General features: G+C 38.8%; 1 protein-coding gene across 7 annotated transcripts in view; it reads left to right on the top strand.

Annotated features, from left to right (window-relative positions):
* The window catches only part of Stxbp5l (syntaxin binding protein 5L), a 329,014-nt gene that overhangs the window by 99,340 nt on the left and 203,480 nt on the right, over nt 1-26,194 (top strand). For 6 of the 7 annotated variants that reach the window (XM_063270382.1, XM_063270385.1, XM_063270384.1 and 3 more), the window contains 2 exon segments: nt 527-661; nt 3,123-3,186. In XM_063270382.1, coding sequence (XP_063126452.1) covers nt 527-661; nt 3,123-3,186 — 199 coding nt within the window. 7 annotated transcript variants of the gene reach the window in all.

The raw sequence follows: 26,194 nt of genomic DNA on the forward strand, positions 1-26,194 counted from the left end.
GCCAAGGAAGAAGGGGTGGTGTGTGGAGAAGCTGGGGAAGGTGGATTAAAGTTACTATAATGTCAGATATGTAAAGTAAGCTCTGAAATGCTGTCACACAGTATAAACATAAGTGACAATAATGTGCCACCACTTACTGATGCTTGAAGGAAGATTTTATATGCCTTCTTGATTTGGAAATGATGAACTTGATTTAAATATTTTCAGTGTACATATGTCTTAAACATCATTGTTCTCATTATTATCTACAGCTCTTACATTTTTGTGTATTGGTCAAAAAATTAAAACTAAGCATGATGTACATCCATGTTCATAATAAACATGTATCTGATAATGACTGTCATTATTATTTTTAATGATATATTATCATTTTGTCCCATGTTCTATTAATAAGGAAATGCTACCTTGGAACATAGGTTTTCTATCATTTATGTAACTATAACTTTGTAAGTGTGAAATGTGTAAAGAAAATGTACTGATCAAATGTAAAATTCAGATATTTTAATTGCAATTTTCTTTCTTTCAGAATTACTTACTGTCATCTACCTTTCCAGAGTAAATGGCTCTATGTTGGAACAGAAAGAGGAAATACACATATTGTAAATATTGAATCTTTCATTCTTTCTGGATATGTCATCATGTGGAACAAGGCAATTGAGCTGTGAGTATGAACTTATCTGTCACTTTATCTAACAACACTAGTGCAAGGATTAATGTAACTTGTGGGATTATAATTAATAAATCCACTGCTGATGTTTAACTAAGTGAAATTGAACTAAAACCACAGATAATTTTAAAATAGATATAGTTGAGCTAATGTGTGTTATTTTATGTAAATTATCTTTTAATTACTCTCTACTTCTCAAGATATATTAGAATATGTTACTTCAGAATTTTGTCATAATTTCTGACAGTTATGTTTTGCTAGTGACATTTTCTGGGGTTTTGGAAATTAATGTTAGAGACAGAAAATACACCAACATGTTGATAGTTAGATCTTTAAGTAGCAAAACAGCATAAAAAATGTTCCCTTAACTTTGATATAAAAACAAGTAATATCTCTTTTATACTCTAAATTTTTTACAAATAACAAATTGAATGTTGAATTATTTTCTGAACTAGAACACTTTTATTATATAGTAAAGCTTTAAGTGGAAGAGTCTAGCATATGCTCTAACCTGAATTTCCATAATACATTCCCTTCATATGATTCTATGATTAAAGATGGAGTACATGAATAACTGGAAACAATTGAATATTTGGTTGCATTTGCATATATTCTTACTATGCAAATTTTTAAGGGTAAATAACAACATGATTAAGTCAGAGCTTTTAAATATTTAAGTACAAACTGTTCTTTCTATGAAACATCTTATTGTTTTCACCAGTTTATCATGCAACACACTTTAATATTTGTTGGTCCAACCAAACCCCATAAATAGATAGCAGTTTTGGTTTGTTGACTATTACTATTTACTAAAGAATAATTAAGGATATTATCAGAAGCATTTACCTTTCTAGGATACTATATGTAAGTGAATTACATATGAGTATAACAAAACAGGTCTATGAACTTTCCTTTGTAACCCTGAATACATTTTTCTTTAAAATATTCTATAGAATACATATATTCTGATTTTCAAGTAGAACAACAATCTCAATACAAATTGTTGAATATGAGCTATCTCTTGCCATTAAATTAGGATATATATATGCATATATATATATATATACATACACACACATATATATATTCAGTAAGATCGATGGTACTATATCTGTTTTTAGATGAGAATATATGTTTGTGAATGAGATGAATGAATGCATTTGCAAAATTTACTAACATCTAATTTATATATTTCTTTGAGCCATGTTCAGGAGTCAGTATTAGAATTGCTTACTTATCACTTTAAAAGATTTAAATAGTCTTTATTGTTTTGTAAAGGAGCTTTATGAATGTTATATGTCCTTAAGAAATAAAGTGAAACTGACAATTCAGGCACATTTGGATTGCCCTTTCTAAATGTAGTTTCTTTGCTTTCTCACCCTCTGTAACAACTGTACCATGGACAGGTCTGTAGAAAATTGAGAAGTAGTTCTTTTGTCATGTCAGATGATATGCTTGACCATGACATAACCATATTCAATAATCATGTTAAATTAGATTTACAAAGAAACTGTGTCAGATGTTAGCAAAGTCCTTTAACTTTTAGTTGTGTTGTTGTATACATAATTATTTATTATTGGTTTCAGTGGTAAATCCAGATAAGCTAGACATAATCAATGAACTAGATTCCTCCAGGTTTTTAGATTTCTGAAGGAGAGCTATTACTAGTTAATCACTAAAGAATTTCTTTTTAAATCCAGTAAGCCACTGTACTTTGCTTTAGGGACAAAATCATAGAAAATTCCATGTCAAAGGAAATCTTAAATTAGTCAAGCAGCTTAAAATTTGGTTGAAATAGATTTACTACACAAGTTTGTGGCTATAGCATTTCTCTGTATTAATAAAATTCATTAAAATATTAATGACTCATAATTTCACAAAAATGTAATGAAATGTATAATTTCAAAATGTAGGACCTTATTTTTATACCTAATTAAAAAACCACCAACCCAAGTTTATGAGATTTAATAGGAAGAAGATAAGTAGTTCAAACAATAACCAACTGGATCCCTCAGAGCTCCCAAAGACTAAACCACCAACCAAAGAGTACACATGGGTGGGTCCATGGCTCCCAGTACATATGCAGCAGAAGATGGCCTTATCTAGCATCAATGGGAGGCGAGGCACTTGGTCCTGTGGAAGCTTGTTGCCCCAATGAAGGGGGATGCTAGAGGGGTGAGGTGGGAGTGGGTAACGGTTGCTGGGGGAGCACCCTCTTAGAAGCAAAGAGGATGGGGGATTTTGTGGAGGATTTGCAGCAGGGAGACTTGGGGGGGGGACAACATTTGGCATGTAAATAAGTAAAATAATAAAAAAGAAAAGTAGTTCATAAAGAAAGCTGAAATTTCAAGCGAACTGCAGGCTTAGCTCTATTACCCTGGAGTGTATTACAGCTTAATCTTGTTTGCCATTTTCTGTTGTTAGTTTTAAATTATTGTTCTAATTGATTTAACAGCTCCACCAAGACTCATCCAGGCCCAGTTGTACATCTAAGTGATAGCCCAAGAGATGAAGGAAAAGTGAGTATGCTGCCTTATTCTCACCTTCGTTTTCTTTTTAGAAAAAATTATTTTATACTGTTTTCTTGAGATTCAAAATACCGATTAGTTGACAGCATTTGGTGGCATCTAACAATAGTACTTACCAAGGGTGTGCATAGGCAAGTGAGCAAGTGACTGAAGCTCTTAAGTGTTTAGTTTACTCAGCAGCAAAACTAATGCTTAAGTCTGCACTGTGGAGGAGGTAGCAGGGTAGCATTTATTTCTAAATATTATATGATTTAATTTAATAATATAACTACGTCATTAATCATGTGTCTGTTATTTGGTTCAAGTATTCATCAAAGCATAATCAGTATCCAGTGACAACAATTAGATAATTTTGATTTTCTTGTACATCTACACTAATATAAGAATTATTTGTCCATTTTGTTACGGTAAGAAATGTCCAAGGTATTAGTGAATCACACCTCCGTGTGTGTCTGTTCTGGAGTTTCTAGGCACTGTTTGAAAATGAAGACTAACTTGCTCAATGATCAATCCCTCGAGGGCTTCATAATATGATGACATTATTGGGGGTAGGGAAAAGGTAGGAGAGAAGAGAGTCCAGTTGGAGGAGTAGGTCAAGAGGTTCTTGGTTCTGTTTCTCTTCTGGCATCTTTTTATGCAGTTTCTTTGTATCGTGGCCTTCTGTGACATGGAATGCTCAAGTCTGCCTCATCCTCAAGACTAATAAGGACTGGGCTATTTGAAATTGTGGACCAGTGGCTGGAGAGATGGCTCAGTGGTCAGAGTACTTAGTGTTCTTTCAGAGGTCCTGAGTTCAATTCCCAGCAACTAACTACATGGTGGCTCACAACCATTTGTATTGGGATCCGATGTCACTCTTGTGATGTGTCTGAAGACAGCTACAGTGTACTCACATACATAATGAAACTGTAAACCATAACGTACCTTTCCTTTGCTTTCCTAGATATTTTGGTCACGATTATGCAGATGTAGCTAACACATTATCAGAGCATAAAAACAATCCTAATTATTTCATAATTGGTTCTTGATAATGAAATGTTTATATCTTGAGATAATAAAAAATATTTATGGATGTCTTGTCAAGTATATAATTCTTACTAGATACTATAAAAATTAGTAAATTATTTACTGTAGGTTCAGTTTTTTTAAGTTAATAATTTACTTTTAAAAGATAGGAACTATCTTTTAGGCACCTAAATTAATCCATAAATAGAACATGATGCCAACCAGGTTTGTCAGGGTTTATTTTTGGTTGACAAAACCTCATGAGGCCTCAGCAAAGAACTACAGGCAACGAAGTACTGCTGAGAGTGGGAGGAATGGTCCTCCCCAGGCAAGAGCACACCAACTGGCTCTCCAAGACCTAGTGGTTAGTCCTGAAAACACACACACAAGTAACAACGCAGATGGAAGAAGTTGTCTATAATGAACAAAACTGTGTATAAGTATTAAGGAATTTATACATATATACAAATATGTAACAGGTAACAACAGTTAATAAAAATGAGGCCACTCATTCAAAGTAGAGTGAAGAAGTATGTGGGAGGGTTAAGAGGGGAAAAAGGAAAGGGAGAAATGATATAATTATATTATAATCTCAAAAATAAAAATATTTTAAGAATAAATTGTTCTAGGTACTTAAAAAGGAAATGAAGCAACTTTTTTTTTTCAAAAATGAGTAAAGTGCAAATGTAGTTTCTCCTGGGGTGTGGAGGAACCCCCATCATTGGCAGTCTGAGAAATGCAGTTATATCACTCTTCCATCAGACCAGAAAATGGTAAAAGTAATGATACTAGACAGTGGGCAACACTATGATATGTGGGTAACACGGCATCAGATTATAAAACCATCCCGATTATTTCAACACTTGCATTTCACATGCATGCATATATATATATATATATATATATGTACACATGTGTATATATGTGTGTATGAACAGAAACTGTATTATAATCATTTAGGACGAATGTTGTAAATCATTTGGCCTGGATAATCCCTTCAGATATCTATACTATTTATGGGAATAAGAAATAATGTCTAATAATCAAAAGTTAAATAAATGAATGTTGATACACACATACTTCACTAACACTTTAAAAAGAAATTCTAGAACAATGTGGTACATAGCTATGTGAATGACACACATGCATCATTATGTGTATACTACATGCCCAAGAATAAAAGCCTGAGTAGATTCGTACAAATTTGGGTGGACACTATACATGGTACTGGAGAAAATAGTTAAGGTATTTGTGTGTGTGTGTGTGTTATCCAAGGTCTTATGAAAGAATACAGTATACGGTGACTGTGTATTGACAATTAAAAAGGATTATAAAATAAAGAATATTAATGCCAGAACACCAAGGCTAATTTATTGCTCGGTGAGATTAGTCTCTTTCCCAGCCCATTATACCTTCCCTTCTATAGACCAGGGCTTTTTTTCACTATGTTCTATTTCCAGTAATCTTTTGTTTGTGCTTTTTTGTTGACTGTCTTTCTTTTCTTGACAAAAATAATCCTACTTTTCTATCAATTTTAAATATTTATATTTTATAATCCAAATTTAACTTCTGCATAAATTTTATGCTGTCTTGACATAGGGCTATACTTTTTTTTTGTATATTTAAATACAAGTTTCTCACTGACTTGCAAGTTTCATCTATGGAATGATTTATTTGCTTTTCTTTCATGTTTTTAGATAACTTTATATAATTTTAAATAAAATGTAATCTCTTTTGTTAGATTACTTCCATGTACTGTTTTAGATTTATTCCCGTTCTGATCATTGTGCGTGTGCACATGTGCGTGTGCGTGTGCGTGTGTGTGTGTGTGTGTGTGTGTGTGTGTGTATGAAGGTCAGAGGATAGTTTGTAGAGTTGGTCTTCTCTCATGTAAGTTCTGGGGCTCAAACCTAGGTTATCAAACTGGTTATCAGAAGGCTGCAGGTTCCTCTTCCTGCTGAGACCATGTTGTCTCCTTTTTTTTTTTTTTTATTAACTTGAGTATTTCTTATATACATTTCGAATGTTATTCCCTTTCCCGGTATCCGGGCAAACATCCCCCTCCCCCCTCCCCTTCCTTATGGGTGTTCCCCTCCCAACCCTCCCCCCATTGCCGCCCTCCCCCCACCAGTCTAGTTCACTGGGGGTTCAGTCTTAGCAGGACCCAGGGCTTCCCCTTCCACTGGTGCTCTTACTAGGATATTCATTGCTACCTATGGGGTCAGAGTCCAGGGTCAGTCCATGTATAGTCTTTAGGTAGTGGCTTAGTCCCTGGAAGCTCTGGTTGCTTGACATTGTTGTACATATGGGGTCTCGAGCCCCTTCAAGCTCTTCCAGTTCTTTCTCTGATTCCTTCAACGGGGGTCCTCTTCTCAGTTCAGTGGTTTGCTGCTGGCATTCGCCTCTGTATTTGCTGTATTCTGGCTGTGCCTCTCAGGAGCGATCTACATCCGGCTCCTGTCAGTCTGCACTTCTTTGCTTCATCCATCTTGTCTAATTGGGTGGCTGTATATGTATGGGCCACATGTGGGGCAGGCTCTGAATGGGTGTTCCTTCAGTCTCTGTTTTAATCTTTGCCTCTCTATTCCCTGCCAAGGGTATTCTTGTTCCCCTTTTAAAGAAGGAGTGAAGCATTCACATTTTGATCATCTGTCTTGAGTTTCATTTGTTCTAGGCATCTAGGGTAATTCAAGCATTTGGGCTAATAGCCACTTATCAATGAGTGCATACCATGTATGTCTTTCTGTGATTGGGTTAGCTCACTCAGGATGATGTTTTCCAGTTCCAACCATTTGCCTACGAATTTCATAAACTCGTTGTTTTTGATAGCTGAGTAATATTCCATTGTGTAGATGTACCACATTTTCTGTATCCATTCCTCTGTTGAAGGGCATCTGGGTTCTTTCCAGCTTCTGGCTATTATAAATAAGGCTGCAATGAACATAGTGGAGCACGTGTCTTTTTTATATGTTGGGGCATCTTTTGGGTATATGCCCAAGAGAAAGGTATAGCTGGATCCTCAGGCAGTTCAATGTCCAATTTTCTGAGGATCCTCCAGACTGATTTCCAGAATGGTTGTACCAGTTTGCAATCCCACCAACAATGGAGGAGTGTTCCTCTTTCTCCACATCCTCGCCAGCATCTGTTGTCCCCTGATTTTTGATCTTAGCCATTCTCACTGGTGTGAGGTGAAATCTCAGGGTTGTTTTGATTTGCATTTCCCTTATGACTAAAGATGTTGAACATTTCTTTAGGTGTTTCTCAGCCATTCGGCATTTCTCAGCTGTGAATTCTTTGTTTAGCTCTGAACCCCATTTTTAATAGGGTTACTTGTTTCCCTGCGGTCTAACTTCTTGAGTTCTTTGTATATTTTGGATATAAGGCCTCTATCTGTTGTAGGATTGGTAAAGATCTTTTCCCAATCTGTTGGTTGCCGTTTTGTCCTAACCACAGTGTCCTTTGCCTTACAGAAGCTTTGCAGTTTTATGAGATCCCATTTGTCGATTCTTGATCTTAGAGCATAAGCCATTGGTGTTTTGTTCAGGAAATTTTTTCCAGTGCCCATGTGTTCCAGATGCTTCCCTAGTTTTTCTTCTATTAGTTTGAGTGTGTCTGGTTTGATGTGGAGGTCCTTGATCCACTTGGACTTAAGCTTTGTACAGGGTGATAAGCATGGATCGATCTGCATTCTTCTACATGTTGCCCTCCAGTTGAACCAGCACCGTTTGCTGAAAATGCCATCTTTTTTCCATTTGATGGTTTTGGCTCCTTTGTCAAAAATCAAGTGACCATAGGTGTGTGGGTTCATTTCTGGGTCTTCAATTCTATTCCATTGGTCTATCTGTCTGTCTCTGTACCAATACCATGCAGTTTTTATCACTATTGCTCTGTAATACTGCTTGAGTTCAGGGATAGTGATTCCCCCTGAAGTCCTTTTGTTGTTGAGGATAGCTTTAGCTATCCTAGGTTTTTTGTTATTCCAGATGAATTTGCAAATTGTTCTGTCTAACTCTTTGAAGAATTGGATTGGTATTTTGATGGGGATTGCATTGAATCTGTAGATTGCTTTTGGTAAAATGGCCATTTTTACTATATTAATCCTGCCAATCCATGAGCATGGGAGATCTTTCCATCTTCTGAGGTCTTCTTCAATTTCCTTCTTCAGTGTCTTGAAGTTCTTATTGTACAGATCTTTTACTTGCTTGGTTAAAGTCACACCGAGTTACTTTATATTATTTGGGTCTATTATGAAGGGTGTCGTTTCCCTAATTTCTTTCTCGGCTTGTTTCTCTTTTGTACAGAGGAAGGCAACTGATTTATTTGAGTTAATTTTATACCCAGCCCCTTTGCTGAAGTTGTTTATCAGCTTTAGTAGTTCTCTGGTGGAACTTTTGGGATCACTTAAATATACTATCATATCATCTGCAAATAGTGATATTTTGATTTCTTCTTTTCCGATCTGTATCCCCTTGACCTCCTTTTGTTGTCTGATTGCTCTGGCTAGAACTTCAAGAACTATATTGAATAAGTAGGGAGAGAGTGGGCAGCCTTGTCTAGTCCCTGATTTTAGTGGGATTGCTTCAAGTTTCTCTCCATTTAGTTTAATGTTAGCAACTGGTTTGCTGTATATGGCTTTTACTATGTTTAGGTATGGGCCATGAATTCCTATTCTTTCCAGGACTTTTATCATGAAGGGGTGTTGAATTTTGTCAAATGCTTTCTCAGCATCTAATGAAATGATCATGTGGTTCTGTTCTTTCAGTTTGTTTATATAATGGATCACGTTGATGGTTTTCCGTATATTAAACCATCCCTGCATGCCTGGGATGAAGCCTACTTGGTCATGGTGGATGATTGTTTTGATGTGCTCTTGGATTCGGTTTGCCAGAATTTTATTGAGTATTTTTGCGTCGATATTCATAAGGGAAATTGGTCTGAAGTTCTCTTTCTTTGTTGTGTCTTTGTGTGGTTTAGGTATAACAGTAATTGTGGCTTCGTAGAAGGTATTCGGTAGGGATCCATCTGTTTCAATTTTGTGGAATAGTTTGGATAATATTGGTATGAGGTCTTCTATGAAGGTTTGATAGAATTCTGCACTAAACCCGTCTGGACCTGGGCTCTTTTTGGTTGGGAGACCTTTAATGACTGCTTCTATTTCCTTAGGAGTTATGGGATTGTTTAACTGGTTTATCTGTTCCTGATTTAACTTCGGTACCCGGTATCTGTCTAGGAAATTGTCCATTTCCTGAAGATTTTCAAGTTTTGTTGAGTATAGGTTTTTATAGTAAGATCTGATGATTTTTTGAATTTCCTCTGAATCTGTTGTTATGTCTCCCTTTTCATTTCTGATTTTGTTAATTTGGACGCACTCTCTGTGTCCTCTCGTTAGTCTGGCTAAGGGTTTATCTATCTTGTTGATTTTCTCAAAGAACCAACTTTTGGTTCTGTTGATTCTTTCTATGGTCCTTTTTGTTTCTACTTGGTTGATTTCAGCTCTGAGTTTGATTATTTCCTGCCTTCTACTCCTCCTGGGTGTATTTGCTTCTTTTTGTTCTAGAGCTTTTAGGTGTGCTGTCAAGCTGCTGACATATGCTCTTTCCTGTTTCTTTCTGCAGGCACTCAGTGCTATGAGTTTTCCTCTTAGCACAGCTTTCATTGTGTCCCATAAGTTTGGGTATGTTGTATCTTCATTTTCATTAAATTCTAAAAAGTTTTTAATGTCTTTCTTTATTTCTTCCTTGACCAGGTTATCATTGAGTAGAGCATTGTTCAATTTCCACGTATATGTGGGCATTCTTCCCTTATTGTTATTGAAGACCAGTTTTAGGCCGTGGTGGTCCGATAGCACGCATGGGATTATTTCTATCTTTCTGTACCTGTTGAGGCCCGTTTTTTGACCAATTATATGGTCAATTTTGGAGAAAGTACCATGAGGAGCTGAGAAGAAGGTATATCCTTTTGCTTTAGGATAGAATGTTCTATAAATATCCGTTAAGTCCATTTGGCTCATGACTTCTCTTAGTCTGTCTACATCTCTGTTCAATTTCTGTTTCCATGATCTGTCCATTGATGAGAGTCGGGTGTTGAAATCTCCCACTATTATTGTGTGAGGTGCAATGTGTGTTTTGAGCTTTAGTAAGGTTTCTTTTACATATTTAGGTGCCCTTGTATTTGGGGCATAGATATTTAGGATTGAGACTTCATCTTGGTGGATTTTTCCTTTGATGAATATGAAGTGTCCTTCCTTATCTTTTTTGATGACTTTTAATTGAAAATTGATTTTATTTGATATTAGAATGGCTACTCCAGCTTGCTTCTTCTGACCATTTGCTTGGAAAATTGTTTTCCAGCTTTTCACTCTGAGGTAATGTCTGTCTTTGTCTCTGAGGTGTGTTTCCTGTAGGCAGCAGAATGCAGGGTCCTCGTTGCGTATCCAGTTTGTTAATCTATGTCTTTTATTGGGGAGTTGAGGCCATTGCTGTTGAGAGATATTAAGGAATAGTGATTATTGCTTCCCGTTATATTCATATTTGGATGTGAGGTTATGTTTGTGTGCTTTCATTCTCTTTGTTTTGTTGCCAAGACGATTAGTTTCTTGCTTCTTCTAGGGTATAGCTTGCCTCCTTATGTTGGGCTTTACCATTTATTTTCCTTTGTAGTGCTGGATTTGTAGAAAGATATTGTGTAAATTTGGTTTTGTCATGGAATATCTTGGTTTCTCCATCTATGTTAATTGAGAGTTTTGCAGGATACAGTAACCTGGGCTGGCATTTGTTTTCTCTTAGGGTCTGTATGACATCAGTCCAGGATCTTCTGGCCTTCATAGTTTCTGGCGAGAAGTCTGGTGTGATTCTGATAGGTCTGCCTTTATATGTTACTTGACCTTTTTCCCTTACTGCTTTTAATATTCTTTCTTTATTTTGTGCGTTTGGTGTTTTGACTTCTATGTGACGGGAGGAGTTTCTTTTCTGGTCCAATCTATTTGGAGTTCTGTAGGCTTCTTGTATGCTTATGGGCATCTCTTTTTTTAGGTTAGGGAAGTTTTCTTCTATGATTTTGTTAAAGATATTTACTGGTCCTTTCAGCTGGGAGTCTTCACTCTCTTCTATACCTATTATCCTTAGGTTTGATCTACTCATTGAGTCCTGGATTTCCTGTATGTTTTGGACCAGTAGCTTTTTCCGCTTTACATTATCTTTGACAGTTGAGTCAATGATTTCTATGGAATCTTCTGCTCCTGAGATTCTCTCTTCTATCTCTTGTATTCTGTTGGTGAAGCTTGTATCTACAGCTCCTTGTCTCTTCTTTTGGTTTTCTATATCCAGGGTTGTTTCCATGTGTTCTTTCTTGATTGCTTCTATTTCCATTTTTAATTCCTTCAACTGTTTGATTGTGTTTTCCTGGAATTCTTTCAGGGATTTTTGAGATTCTTTCAGGGATTTTTGCGATTCCTCTATGTAGGCTTCTACCTGTTTATTAATGTTTTCCTGTGTTTCCCTAAGGGAGTTCTTCACATCTTTCTTGAAGTCCTCCAGCATCATGATCAAATATGATTTTGAAACTAGATCTTGTTTTTCTGGTGTGTTTGGATATTCCATATTTGTTTTGGTGGGAGAATTGGGCTCCGATGATGCCATGTAGTCTTGGTTTCTGTTGCTTGGGTTCCTGTGCTTGCCTCTCGCCATCAGATTATCTCTAGTGTTACTTTGTTCTGCTATTTCTGACAGTGGCTAGACTGTCCTATAAGCCTGTGTGTCAGGAGTGCTGTAGACCTGTTTTCCTCTCTTTCAGTCAGTTATGGGGACAGAGTGTTCTGCTTTCGGGCGTGTAGTTTTTCCTCTCTACAGGTCTTCAGCTGTTCCTGTGGGCCTGTGTCTTGAGTTCACCAGGCAGCTTTCTTGCAGCAGAAAATTTGGTCTTACCTGTGGTCCCGAGGCTCAAGTTCACTCGTGGGGTGCTGTCCAGGGGCTCTCTGCAGTGGCAGCAACCAGGAAGATATGCGCCGCCCCTTCCAGGAGCTTCAGTGCACCGGGGTTCCAGATGGCCTTTGGTGTTTTCCTCTGGCGTCCGAGATGTGTGTGCAGAGAGCAGTCTCTTCTGTTTTCCCAGGCTTGTCTGCCTCTCTGAAGGTTTAGCTTTCCCTCCCATGGGATTTGGGTGCAGAGAACTGTTTATCCGGTCTGTTTCTCTCAGGTTCCGGCGGTGTCTCAGGCAGGGGTCCTGCCGCTCCTGGGCCCTCCCCCACGGGAGCCCAGAGGCCTTATACAGTTTCCTCTTGGGCCAGCGATGTGGGCAGGGGTGGGCAGTGTTGGTGGTCTCTTCTGCTCTGCAGCCTCAGGAGTGCCCACCTGACTAGGTGGTGAGGTCTCTTTCCCACGGGGTCTGGGAGCAGAGAGCTGCTGCGGGCCGGGATCCGCAGGTGTGGGACTTCCGGTAAACACAGGACGTGCCCGGTCCTAGAGGAATTCTGCCTCTGTGTGTCCCGATTTCACCAGGCAGCTTTCTTGCAGCAGACAAGTTGGTCTTACCTGTGGTCCCGAGGCTCAAGTTTGCTCGCGGGGTGCTGCCCACGGGCTCTCTGCGGCGGCAGCAACCAGGAAGACCTGTGCCGCCCCTTCCGGGAGCTTCAGTGCACCAGGGTTCCAGATGGTCTTTGGCTTTTTCCTCTGGCGTCCGAGATGTATGTACAGAGAGCAGTCTCTTCTGGTTTCCCAGGCTTGTCTGCCTCTCTGAAGGTTTAGCTCTCCCTCCCACGTGATTTGTGTGCAGAGAACTGTTTATCCGGTCTGTTTCCCTCAGGTTCCAGCGGTGTCTCAGGCAGGGGTCCTGCCGCTCCTGGGCCCTCCCCCACGGGAGCCCAGAGGCCTTATACAGTTTCCTCTTGGGCCAGGGATGTGGGCAGGGGTGGGCAGTGTTGGTGGTCTCTTCTGCTCTGCAGCCTCAGGAGTGCCCACCTGACCAGGCGGTGAGGTCTCTTTTCCACGGGCTATTGTCTCCTTTTGACTTAATTTTTGGTAAGCTCATTTGATAATAGCTGATTATTGTTAGTATATTAAACATTGTTTCTATAAAGACTGGCAGTGTCGTTACATGCTTTGTTTTAGTATCTGTCCTTAGATTCTCTGGTATGAATTATTTATGAAAGCATAACAAATGCGGACAACTTTTGCTTTCCACCTTCCCAACATAGCTAGCTATATGTATCTTGTTTTGTTGGCCACGATCTAGCACATTACTGAATATAAATAATTTATTCCTGGGTTTGGAGATTTGGATAACAAGTCGAGGCCCTATCTTCTGTCCCCACCCTTTCACTCACTCCCTACACAATAAGAACAAAAATATTCCATGTATTTCTAGTATTGAGAGTTTTAAATTATAAATAGTGTTGACTTTGGTTGAATGGGTTTCTACATGTATCAGGTTAAGCATTCATTTTAATTTGTTGGAATATGTTGATTGATTTCTTATTTAAACATTTCTTTCAATACTTCTGAGATAAATTTGATGTGGAAAGGGAAATGCCTTGGAGGCTTGGGTGGTGTAAGGAAAGAAACAAACAGTACTGATGTCGGGTTCCTGTGGATCAAGATTAATATCATACGGTCCAAATAGAATCCCTTTCCTCCAAGACCTGATTTCTAAGAACCTTGACCATCAGCAGCATGTCAAACGGCATGGGTGCTGCTTTTCTTAGGAATTTCTATTTGGGCAGAAATAACGAGGAGGCAGCAGTTTTGATTCTGTGAGGGTGTCCTCCCAAAGACTTCAGTGCTTGCTACACTTCAAGCTTGGCAGGGTTAATCGAGTTCTTAAGTACTGCTTCCTGAAGCTCACCAGCTATACCCAGCACCCCGGCTCGTCTTACTATTCTGGATTCACTAGGTATCACACAATGTAAAGTATACCTTGTGTCTTTTCTAAAAACTTCCACAGGGGTCACATGATGTGGCTCTCTGGAGAGGATGAGCTAACTTCCTGTGGAACAACTTTTAACCAATACCAGACAAGAGACCGGGAATGAATTATTTTCCTGCCTTTAGTTGGGTTATTCTGAGTCATGATTTAGAGACAAGACCACAGATCCACACTGATGGAATACCTGCCAAATAATTATTGATGTCTCTCTGACTCTCCCCACGAAATAATGGTTATCGTAACTTTGAGTCATCTTGCTTCTGTTTCACTCCACCTTCCCTCTGGTACTATAATCCAGAGAGTCTATTTTTCATGAAATATCAGCAAAAGAATCTTGCCTCAGGCTTGTTTCTTCGGAACTCTGGTTCAGATAGCAGTAAATCATAACACCTGAAGCCCCTTTCTTATCTTAAGAACAAAGCTAAGCATTTGTGACAAAATAGCCTTTAGTTCCTAAAAGGCTTGGTCCTTTATGTCTGGTTCTTTATATAAAGGTTTGCCGAGTCCTTCTCTAAATTGTTGCCACATGGATAGGATTTTTATAGTTAGATTGTCTTATATATAAAAATCAAAGAATTTGTTGAAGAAATCAAGTGAAGTGTTATTAAATCATGGCATACAATGAAATCATAATTATCTGGTCATTTTCATGTGATTAATTGGAGTAAGGACTCATGTAAAGGTTAGAAACTGGGAGACCAAGTACTTATGATATGGGTTAATGACAGTTATAAGGATGGGGCAGTAAAATAGCATTTGTATTAGTTTTCTGGTACTGATGTAAGCTACCACACGTCTGGTAGCAAAAATTTATGTTATTATAGTTCTGTGTGCCGGAAAGCCAACAAAAACATTACTGAACTGAACTCCTTTAGGGAACTCTAGAAAAGAAGCTATTTTTTTGCTCCTTTACAAGCATCACACATTCTTTGGCTGGCCACTCCCTTTGGTTTAGAGTTTATGATGAACCAGCTTTGTGCACGACAACAATCTCTTTCTGATCACACCGGGGAAAATTTCTCCTCTCTTAAGCACTCATTTTATTAGTTTGGGCCCACCTGGAAAATATAAGGCACCTCTTCCTTATCAACATTTAACCTAATTACATAATAAAGGTCTGTTTTAGCCATAGAAAACATTTTATGGTGCTGAAGATCAGACCCAGTTCTTTGTGCATATTAAGCACACACTGTATCATGACTAAGCGTGGCACTATTTGACATTTTGGGGCTATTCTTTATTCTGGTTACATCATCCCAGACATTGATTTACCTTAACTCTGGGGCATTTAAAAGGATCTTGTTAATTTATTATTTTATGTTATTTATTTTTATTTATTCACTTTATATCCCACCTACTGTCCCCCCAGTGACCCCTTCCCACAATCTTTCCCCCATCCCACTTCTCTCTCCGAGTGGGTAGGGGTCCTTCTGGGTATTCCTGGACCCTGGCATATCAAGTCTCTGTGGGGCTAGACACATCCTCTCCCACTGAGGCCAGATAAGGCAGCCCATCTAAAATAACATATCCCACAGACAGGCAACAGCTTTTGGGATAGCCTCTGCTCCAGTTGTTCAGGACCCACATGAAAACCAAGATACACATCTGTTACATATGTGTGGGAAGGCCTAGGCCCAGCTCATGCATGTTCTTTGGTTGTTGGTTCAGTCTCTGAGAGCCCCAAGGGTCCAGGTTAGTTGACTCTGTTGGTCTTCCTGTAGAGTTCCTATCCCCTTTGGGGCCTGCAATCCTTCCTCTTATTCTTCCATAAGAGTCCCCAAGCTCCATCCGCTGCTTGGCCGTGGGTGTCTGTATCTGTCTGAGTCAGTAGCTGGGGGAGCCTCCTGGAGGACAGGATTGCTAGAGTCCTATCTGCTAGTATAACAGGTATTAGTAATAGGGTCAGGGATTTGTGTTTGTTCATAGGCTGGGTCTCGAGTTTGGCCGATTATTGGTTGGCCATTCTCTCAGTCTCTCTTCTGTACCCCATCCCTGCTTTTCTTTTAGACAGTATAAATTTGGAGTAGGAAGTTTTGTGGGTGGGTTGGTGTCCCCATTGCTCCATTGGAGTTCCTGCCTGGCTACAGGAGGTGGCTTCTTCAGATTCCATATCCCCAATGCTCTTAGTCATAGCTAAGGTCACCTGCATTGATTCTTGGGTGCCTCTCCTGTCTCAGGTTTCTGCCATGTCCTTGAGATACTTCCCCACCCCATCTGTTGCAGATTTCCTTTAAAGTGTGTGTGTGTGTGTGTGTGTGTGTGTGTGTGTGTGTGTGTGTATGCATATATATATTCTTTTTTTAAATTTTATTTTTCTTGGATATTTTATGTATTTACATTTCAAATATTATCCCCTTTCTCTCCTCTCTCATATCCCTCCCCTTCCCCCTGCTTCCATGAGGATGCTCCCACTACACACTACCCTAGCATTACTCTACATTGGTGACCAAGCCATTGGGACTAAGGGCTTTTCCTCCTCTTGATGTTGGACAATGCTATCCTCTGCTACATATGTGACTGGAGCCATGGGTCCCTCCATGTGTACTCATTGGTTGGTGGTTTAGTCCCTGGGAGCTCTGGTTGGTTGATATTGTTGTTCTTCCTATGGGGTTGCAAACCCGTTCAGCTTTTTTGGTCCTTTTTCTACCTCCTCCATTGGGGTCCCCATGCTCAGTACAATGGTTAGCTGCAGCATTTCCATCTGTATCAGTAAGGCTCTGGCAGAGCCTCTCAGGAGACACCCATATCAGGCTCCTGTCAGCATGCACTCGGCATCAGCAATAGGGACTGGGTTTGGGGTCTGCACACAGGACGGATCCCCAGCAGGGACTTTTGTTGCTTTCATCTTGAGAAAAACTGTGAAAATCGGGCTCAAGAAGTGTTCATAAGGAAACTAATTATCACTTTGATCAGCCAGTGTCACTATTAGGAAAGAACATTATCCCAGGTTCTTATAAATTAGTTTTTAAGGGATACCATTACGAATGACCACATACTGAATGACTTTCAACAACAAATATTTAGTTTTTCATAGTTCTGAAAGCCAAAGGTCTAAAGTCAATGTACTGGTTGGACCAGGTTCCCTCTAAAAGTCCTAGAGGATTCTTTCCTTGCCTCTTATAGCTTAGATAGATTTGAGGAAGTGTAACTCTAGCTTCCGCAACTACCTTCTTATGACTATTTTTTCTGTCTCTTTGTTGTCCTTTTGTAAGGTTACCAGTGGGGTCCACTCTAAGTCCAGATAATTTCATCTTCTTAAGTAATTGTACATTTAAAAGACTTTATTTCAAAAATAAGGCTACATATTAAAGTTTTGGATGAATATGTGAATTTTTTTAAAGCATGATTTTCAACCATCACACCTAGGGTAGGGAAATTTGTATAGATAAATCAGAGAAAACTGTAACTCTTTGTACAAGCCTCCACTTCCTGAACTCACTGACCAGCAGATGTCACTTTTGCAGTTAGAAAACAGTTTTTCTTCTTTAGGAGACTGACCTTCCTATTATTCACAAGGATACTCAGAGTCATTAACTCAGGTCTAAAGCCAGAATAAGATCTCAGATATCACTACAATCTAACATCAATATTTAAACCTTCTTCTATAAGAAAACTTAGTATACTTAAAATAAGTAGAATATTTACAAAGAAACTGAAGACCTCGATGATATCAGTCACAAACAACGAATTTAGAAATGGTTTTTACGGGTTTAAACTTGGAGACTCTATAGAAATCAGTTCATTTACATAAGACATATCTTGGGCCATAATTTGGTGAGTACACATGCCCAAGTAGTTTGCAGGAATAGTAATCTAAAGCCTTGACTCAACAGAGACATATGGTAACTAGAGATACTAACCACACCTCCTAGTACAGCATTAAGGAAGAGAGGAGAAGAAACAGAGTTGAGAATATTAACATAAGTATATTGTTTGTCCAACTAAGTCCTCTCCGCAGAGATCACTAGAAGGCTTCCAAGGATACTCTTTCTGCTTAGGAAGGAATACTCTGGAAAAACAGGTAACATATTTATAAAACTAGGCACTGGCTGTCTTTTTTTAGGCCTTTATTGACAGTAGGAAATGATAGCAAAGAGTCTGTCTCCACAATATCTATGAGGATTAAATATCTAGATTGGTAGAGGCCAGGTGGCAATATTTAACCATCTGGCAACACAGGCATAAATTACTGTAACAGGCAGCTAGGCTAGAGTAGCAATGTATGAATCCATGGTACTACCTAATATTGCATGACTTTTCTAGGAACAAAATTAGGTGGGGCATTTGATTGGGATGTTGTTTGATTTCCATAATCATAAAGAAGGTAAAGAGTAGTTTTCTCTTAATATTTATCACTGACGTGGAAAATTACATCTTATCAACTTTTCAAATGTGAGTCAATCCTCAAATCTTGCATATAGCTATCAAAAAGGGATCCTGTTGTCCTTGAAGAAAGATTCTGAAATGCTCTCTGAATACATATGGAATATAAATACATACAGGGACACTACTGATTATTTGCAGAAGTATTTTTTTCAGGATAATTATCTAAAAGGTCAGAGAAGGCTGTAATATTGACAAATCCAAAATCAATATTCTGGTCCTCTCATTGTGTTAAGTTGTATGAACTAAGAAACCAGAAGATAAATGAACTACTAGCCCAAGAGTAAGTTGAAAGTACACGACCCATCAGCATAAAATATACCGTTTTTATTTAAGTGCAATGCGGACAGATGTACTCAGTGACTTGAATTAATACTCTTCTTTGGCTTCCTGACATCATAATTAGAGCTGTAGTACAAAAGACAGTGAAAGTTCCTGGAATTTCTTCACCTGCCAAGACTATTATCAGTGACAATCTCCTGTCTTTGAACTTGCTGCAGAAATTAGTATAATTAGACTTCAATGATTCACTTATATAGTTGTAGTAGACAAGGATATATCCTTCTTGAATTCCATTGTGTGGACTCTTCAAAAACCATCTTAGATCAAGTTTGGTAATGGGAAATCATTGGAAAAAGTAAAAAGCACTAGTTTAAGTCAAGCTGCGTTGCTATTGCAGAGTGTGATTAGAGTACAACCTACGCAGCTTTAGTGCGTATCAACACCCATAAGCACATGAGAGCGAAAGAATGGACAGACATAAGCGCCAGTATTTCCTCAGGAGTTTTTCTGGTTGTTTTGTAATATATTTCTCAGAAATTCTTTTTATAACTTAAGATAGATTCTCTATGTAATACTTTCTTATTTCTGTTTTCCCTCTGCCAGTTTCCCTAAGATCTCCCTCCCCTCCCATTCCACTCAAATCCATACCTTTTTCCTTCCTCTCATTATAATACAAACAGACATCTAACTAATAAAACACCATAGTATAAAATAAAAACAAACAGATCAGAATAGTGCAAAACAGAAAAAAAAAAGAGTCAAAGAGAAAGCACAAGAAACACATGCAGAACCTGATATACACACATTCATACATGTGGAAACCTCATAAAAACAAAATTGGAAACCATAATATATAAGTAAAAAAATATGTAAGGTTAAAAAGCCCAAGCAAAGCATTATGAGGAGAAACACAGAAGTGTTCATTTCGTATTGGCTGCCGTTGCTGAGGATGGATCTGGTTTACATATCAAGTGAGGTTCTGTTGGAGAAATTAATTTTCCTTTGTGTGCAGTTTTCAGTTCCAGACAGCTTCTGGATTAGGGATGGGGACTTGTAACAATTTCCATTCTCAACATTGAGACACCCATACCGCTTAAGCATGTGTAAACCCTGTGAATATGGCCATAATTTGAGTTTGCCAGTCCTGTTGTGTCTAGAAGGCCTTGTTAGTTTTATGGTTTACATACCCACTGCATTTACAATCTCTCTCCCTTATCTTCCATAGAGTTCCCTGAGCCCTGAGGGGAAGGATTTGGAGATAAATCCTATTTAGGACTAAGTGTTCCAAGGTCTTTTACATTTTGTATTCTTTTCAGTTATGATCCTCTATATGTCCCTCTACTGAAGGAAGAAGTTTCTCTGATGAGGGCTGAGAAGAATACTGAACTATGAATATAGCAGAATGTCATTAAAAGTCATTTATGACTATGTTCCACTAGAAGAACACTAGTATTTGGTTTCCCCTTAGATCCATGGCCTATCTAATGTCAGGTAATTTGTCACCTGAGTCGTGTTAGGCATAGTTCCATCTCATGGAGTGATTCTTAATTCTAAAGAGATAGTAGTTGGTTATTCACATAACTTTTCTGCCACCATTGCACTGGCATATCTTGGATAAAAAGTCACCATTGTAGATTACAGGGTTTATAGCTGAATTGGTGTTTACCTTTGTCCTCTAGCATTTAGGTCACCTTTCAGTACTGTGAACACTAGTCTGCAGGGGTGAGGGCTCTAAGCAGGTACTGCTAGATTTCTCTGTGTTCAGTGGATTGTATAGACACTGTCTTGAGTTTGTTAGAGAAACTACTAGCCTTAGAAATATCCTGGGTTGTTTAGGGATTTCTACGGGGTCTCTTTGTCCATTAACTCAATTATATGTAACTCTCTCCCCAGCACTGGATGTTTCATTTGCTGTAGAGAAGTCTACTTGGAGCTTTGTCTTCTATTATTTGAAGATTCCAATTTATATCTTTCTTATACATGTATATATATATTTAAAGTTTCTACTGTATTAGGTTTCCATGACCCCTAAAATGTCCATAGATGCCCCTATCAATATTTCCTCTTTGGTTCCCTGTTGGCTTCTCTTCCTCTGCCATCCTCACCCATTCATAATTATCTACCCCATACCCCATTTCACTTCCCTAGGGAGATCCTTCCCTTCCCTCCTAGCCACTTACTCTGTAACTAAACTCTGTGGTTCTATGGACTAGAGCCTGCTTAATCCAAGCTTAGCAACTAACGTTCACATATAAGCAAATACATACCACATTTGTCCTTCTGATTCTGGATTTCCTCACTTGGTATTTTTTCTAGCTCCATTCATTTACCTATGAATTTCATGATTTCATTTTTAAATGGCTGAGTACATGGTGATAAGTATGGATCTACTTGTTGGAAATCAACCTTTTAAGTAGTGTGAAGAATCACATTGGAATTTTGATGAAGATTGCATTGAATCTGTAGATTGCTTTTGATTGGATTGCTGTTTTCACTGTATTATTCCTGCCAATCCATGAGCATGAGATATCTTTCCATTTTCTGATAACTTCCTTGATGCCTTTAAAAAGTTATTCAAGTTTTTATTATATAAGTATTTCACCTGCCTAGTTAGAGGTACCCCAAGATATTTTATTTGGGTGAGTTATTAGGAAAGGTACTATTTCTCTGCTTTCTTTCTCAGACCACTTGTCAGTGGTATATAGGAGGGCTACTGAGTTTTGAATATTTTATATTCTGCTACTTTGCTGAAAAGTGTTTGTCAGCTACTTGTAGGAGTTTCCTGGTGGAGGTTTTAGGGTTATTTATGTATATAATGATATCATCTGCAAATACAATACTTTACAAATACAATACTTGCAGGAGTTTCCTGGTGGAGGTTTTAGGGTTATTTATGGATATAATGATGTCATCTGCAAATACAATACTTTACAGATACAATACTTGTATGAGTTTCCTGGTGGAGGTTTTAGGGTTATTTATGGATATAATGATGTCATCTGCAAATACAATACTTTACAAATACAATACTTTCACGCCTTCCTTCTCAGTCTGTACTGATTGATCTCCTTCTGTTGTCCTATTGTTCAGACCAAGACTTCAAGTACTATATTAAGTATGGAGGAAGTAGACAGCCTTATATTCTTCCTGAATTTACTGGAAATGCTTTGAGTTTTATTGTATCTAGGCAACTGGGCTTGGGGCTATTATAATTCTAGTTGTTGCTATATAGTCTTGTCCTTTTGGCCAGGTGTTCTATTCTGGATCTAGCAGAGTATGGGGGGGGGGGTATTGGTTGCCTAGTAGGGAATGTTCCTGAGTCTTTGCCAGATGTGGATACTGCGAGTCCCAGGTAGGATGTGTTTCTAGATATTACTGACAGAAAGGAATGGGGGTATGTTAGTGTGTTAAGAATCAAGTGAAAGAAGGTCTATAGCAGTGGTTCTCAACCTTCCTAAATCTGTGACCTTCATCTTGTGATGACCTCCCTAACCATAAAATTATTTTGTTGCTACTTCAGAACTGTTATTTTGTTACTTTCTGAATTGTAATGTAAACATGATATGCAGGTTATCTGATATGTGACTCCCAAAGTGGTTATGACCCATAGGTAAAGGAAAACCACTGGTCTACGAAAAGGAAAGATTGGTCTGTCAATGAGAATCTGCAGACTCCCTAAGGAGTGGAGTCAGCAGAGGGAAGACATGCCCTGCAGGTGCGCTGTATCAGGGCTGTAGATGAAAGTAGGGAATTTGTAATGGAGGACCAAGGAAACAAAGACCACCTACCGGATTCTCAGGCCAGCATGGCCAGCTGGTTCCCAGGTAGAGAGTGCCCCTTGGTACTGAAGATTGACAACCAGGGGATGGTGTCAGGTGAGAAAGATGGATCCAGTGAGGATCTGTGCAGTCCCCAAGGAATGGAAGCAGAGAGGGGAGTCAGTCACCAATACATGGTCTGCAACAGGGCTAGGAATGAGACTGGGCAAGTGCAATAGAGAACAAGGAATATGAAAGCTGCCTTCCTGATTCTCCTTGTGTTTGACCAGCTGGTTTCTAGAAAGAGGGTAGCTCCAAGTATTTGTGGCTGATACAAAGAGATAGGATGAGGCTTCTCAGGAATTCTTGATTATCTGGACATTATTTACTGGATATATAGTACACATTAGATCTGATAAGCAGAAATGGAAGCTACTGATATAATGTCAGAAGCTAGGAAAAAAATTACAGAAAGACCAGGGTCATGCATAAAGAAGAATGCAATTATGTAATCTCCAGGAAATGTATGGAAGTGAAGACCAGAATTTTGTAAAAAACAGTTAACATTAAAATGTCAACCATCAATTGGAGTGTTAAAAGGGGACTCCAAACTTCCAGTTTCCATCTATGCCCTGGAGTTAACCCTGTGCCATCGCTTTCTGTACTCAAATCCTACCCAGATAGAGCTGGTTTCCCAGGAGTGCTGACACACCTAAGATCACAGGCAAGACCACAACTATTGCTCCACTACTGGCCCAAGTGGGACCCACCAGAAGCCCATAAAACACAGGAATTTTAGAGCAGCCGGGGACAGGATCCTTCTGGTTTCCATCTGGGCCTGAGCTAACTGTGTGCCATAGCTCTCTGTACCAAAATCCCACATGGAAAGAACTGGCCTTCCAGGAGTGCTGACATATGTAATATCACAGGCTCACAGGAGGGAGAAGGTATAGTCAGAGACAGCAAGACCAGCAAACACCAGAGATAACCAGATGATGAGAGGCAAGCCTAAGAACATAAGCAACAGAAACCACTGCTATTCAGTATCATCAGAGCCCAGTTCTCCCAGCACAGCAAGTCCTGGATATGCTAACACACAGACAAAGTAAGATTCTGCTTTAAAATCACATCTCATGATGCTGATAGAGGACTTTAAGAAGTACATAAATAATTCCCGTAAAGAAATACAGGACAACACAGGTAAAGAGGTAGAAGCCCTTAAAGAAGAAACACATAAATCCCTTAAAGAAATGCAGCAAAACATGACCAAACAGGTGAAGGAATCGAATGAAACCACCCAGGATCTAAAAATGGAAAAAATAACAATAAAGAAATCACAAAGGGAGACAACCCTGGAGATAGAAAACCTAGGAAAGAGAGCAGGAATCATAAACACAAGCATCACCAACAGAATGCAGGAGAAAGAAGAGAGAACCTCAGGGGCAGAGGATACCATAGGAAACATTGACACAACTATCAAAGATAATGTAAAATGCAAAATGCTCCCAACACCAAACATCTAGGAAATCTAGGACACAATGAGAAGATCAAACCTAAGGATAATAGGTTTAGAAGAAAGCAAAGATTCCCAACTTAAAGGGCCAGTAAATATCTTCAACAAAATTATAGAAGAAAACTTCCCTAACCTAAAGAAAGAGATGCCCATAAACATACAGGAAGCATACAGAACCCTAAATAGCTAGATCAGAAAAGAAATCCCTCCTATCACATAATAATCAAAACACCAAATGCACAAAACAGAATATTAAAAACAGTAAGGGAAAAAGGTCAAGTAACATATAAAGGCAGACCTATCAGAATTATACCAGACTTCTCATTGGAGAAGATCGATGTCATACAGACCCTAAGAGAACATAAATGCCAACCTAGGCTACTATACCCAGCAAAACTCTCAATTATCATAGATGAAGAAACCAAGATATTCAATGACAAAACCAAATTTATACAATATCTTTACACAAATCCAGCTCTACAAATGATAATGGGAGGAAACTCCAACACAAGAAGGGAAACTACACCCAAGAAAAATCAAGAAAGTAATCTTCTCTCAACAAACCCCAAAGAAGCTAGCCACAAAAACACAATTATACCTCTAACACAAAAAAAATAACAGGAAGTGACAATCATGGTCCTTCATATTTCTTAACATCAATGGACTCAACTTCCCAATAAAAAGGCATAGTCTAAGAGACTGGATACATAAACATGACCCAGCATTTTACTGCATACAGGAAATGCACCTCAATGACAAAGACAGACACTACCTCAGAGTAAAAAGCTGGAAAAACTTTTCAACTCAAGGAACATAAGAAGATTGAAATAATCTCATACATCCTATTAAATCACCGTGGACTAAAGCTTGTCTTCTAAAACAACAAAAACAATAGAAAGCCCACATATGCCTCAAGCTGTACTACAGAACAATATTGATAAAACCTGAATGGTATTGTTACAAAGACAGGTAGGTAGAATAATGAAATAAAATCGAAGATTCAGAACCCATACACCTATGGTCACTTGATCTTTGATAAAGAAGCTAAAACCACACAATGGAAAAAAAAAAGCATTTTCAACAATTGGTGCTGGTTCAACTAGAGGTCAACATGTAGAAGAATGCAAATTGATCCATTCTTATCACCCTGTACAAAGGTTAAGTCCAAGTGTATCAAGGACCGCCACATCAAACCAGGTACACTCAAACTAATAGAAGAAAAAGTGGGGAAGAGTCTCGATCACATAGACACTGAGGAAAATTTCCTGAAGAAAACACCAACGGCTTATGTTTTAAGATCAAGAATCAATAAATGGGACCTGATAAAACTGCAAAGCTTCTATAAGGCAAAGGACACTGTCATTAGGACAAAATGGTAACCAACAGATTGAGAAAAGATCTTTAACAATTCTACATCTGATAGAGGGCTTATATCCAAAATATACAAAGAACTCCAGAAGTTAGACTCCAGAGAGCCAAATAACCCTATTAAAAATGGGGTACAGACCTAAACAAAGAATTCTCAGCTGGTGTACAGAGGGTCAGGAAATTGAACAGAGGTGTATAGTACATGGGAATGGGGAACCTGATGGCAGCCACCAGAAAGTCCGAGATGCCAGGAAAGCAAGGGGTTCCCAGGACCCAACAGGAATGACATTAGCTGAAATACACAACAAAGGGGAGGTAGAACTTGTATAGGCTGTATCCAGAGGTTAGGCACGGCCCCTGGTTGAGGGAGGTGCCACCTACCCATCTCCAAAATTTTAACCCAGAATTGCTCCCATTGAAATATGGGGACAAAGAGTGGAACAGAGACTGAAGGCCATCCAGAGATTGCTTTAGTTTTTTTTTTTAAAGATTTACTCATTTATTATATATAAGTACACTGTAGCTGTCTTCAGACACACCAGAAGAGGGTATCGGATCTCTTTACAGGTGGTTGCGAGCCACCATGTGGTTGCTGGGAATTGAACTCAGGACCTCTGGAAGAGCAGTTGGGTGCTCTTAACCGCTGAGCCGTCTCTCCAGCCCCAGAGATTGCTCCACTGGGGATCCATCCCATATGCAGCCACCAAACCCAGTCACTATTGCTGATGCCAAAAAGTGCATGCTCACAGAAGCCGGATACAACTGTCTCCTG

Source organism: Rattus norvegicus, chromosome 11 (genome assembly GCF_036323735.1).
Source record: "Rattus norvegicus strain BN/NHsdMcwi chromosome 11, GRCr8, whole genome shotgun sequence".
NCBI lineage: Eukaryota > Metazoa > Chordata > Mammalia > Rodentia > Muridae > Rattus > Rattus norvegicus.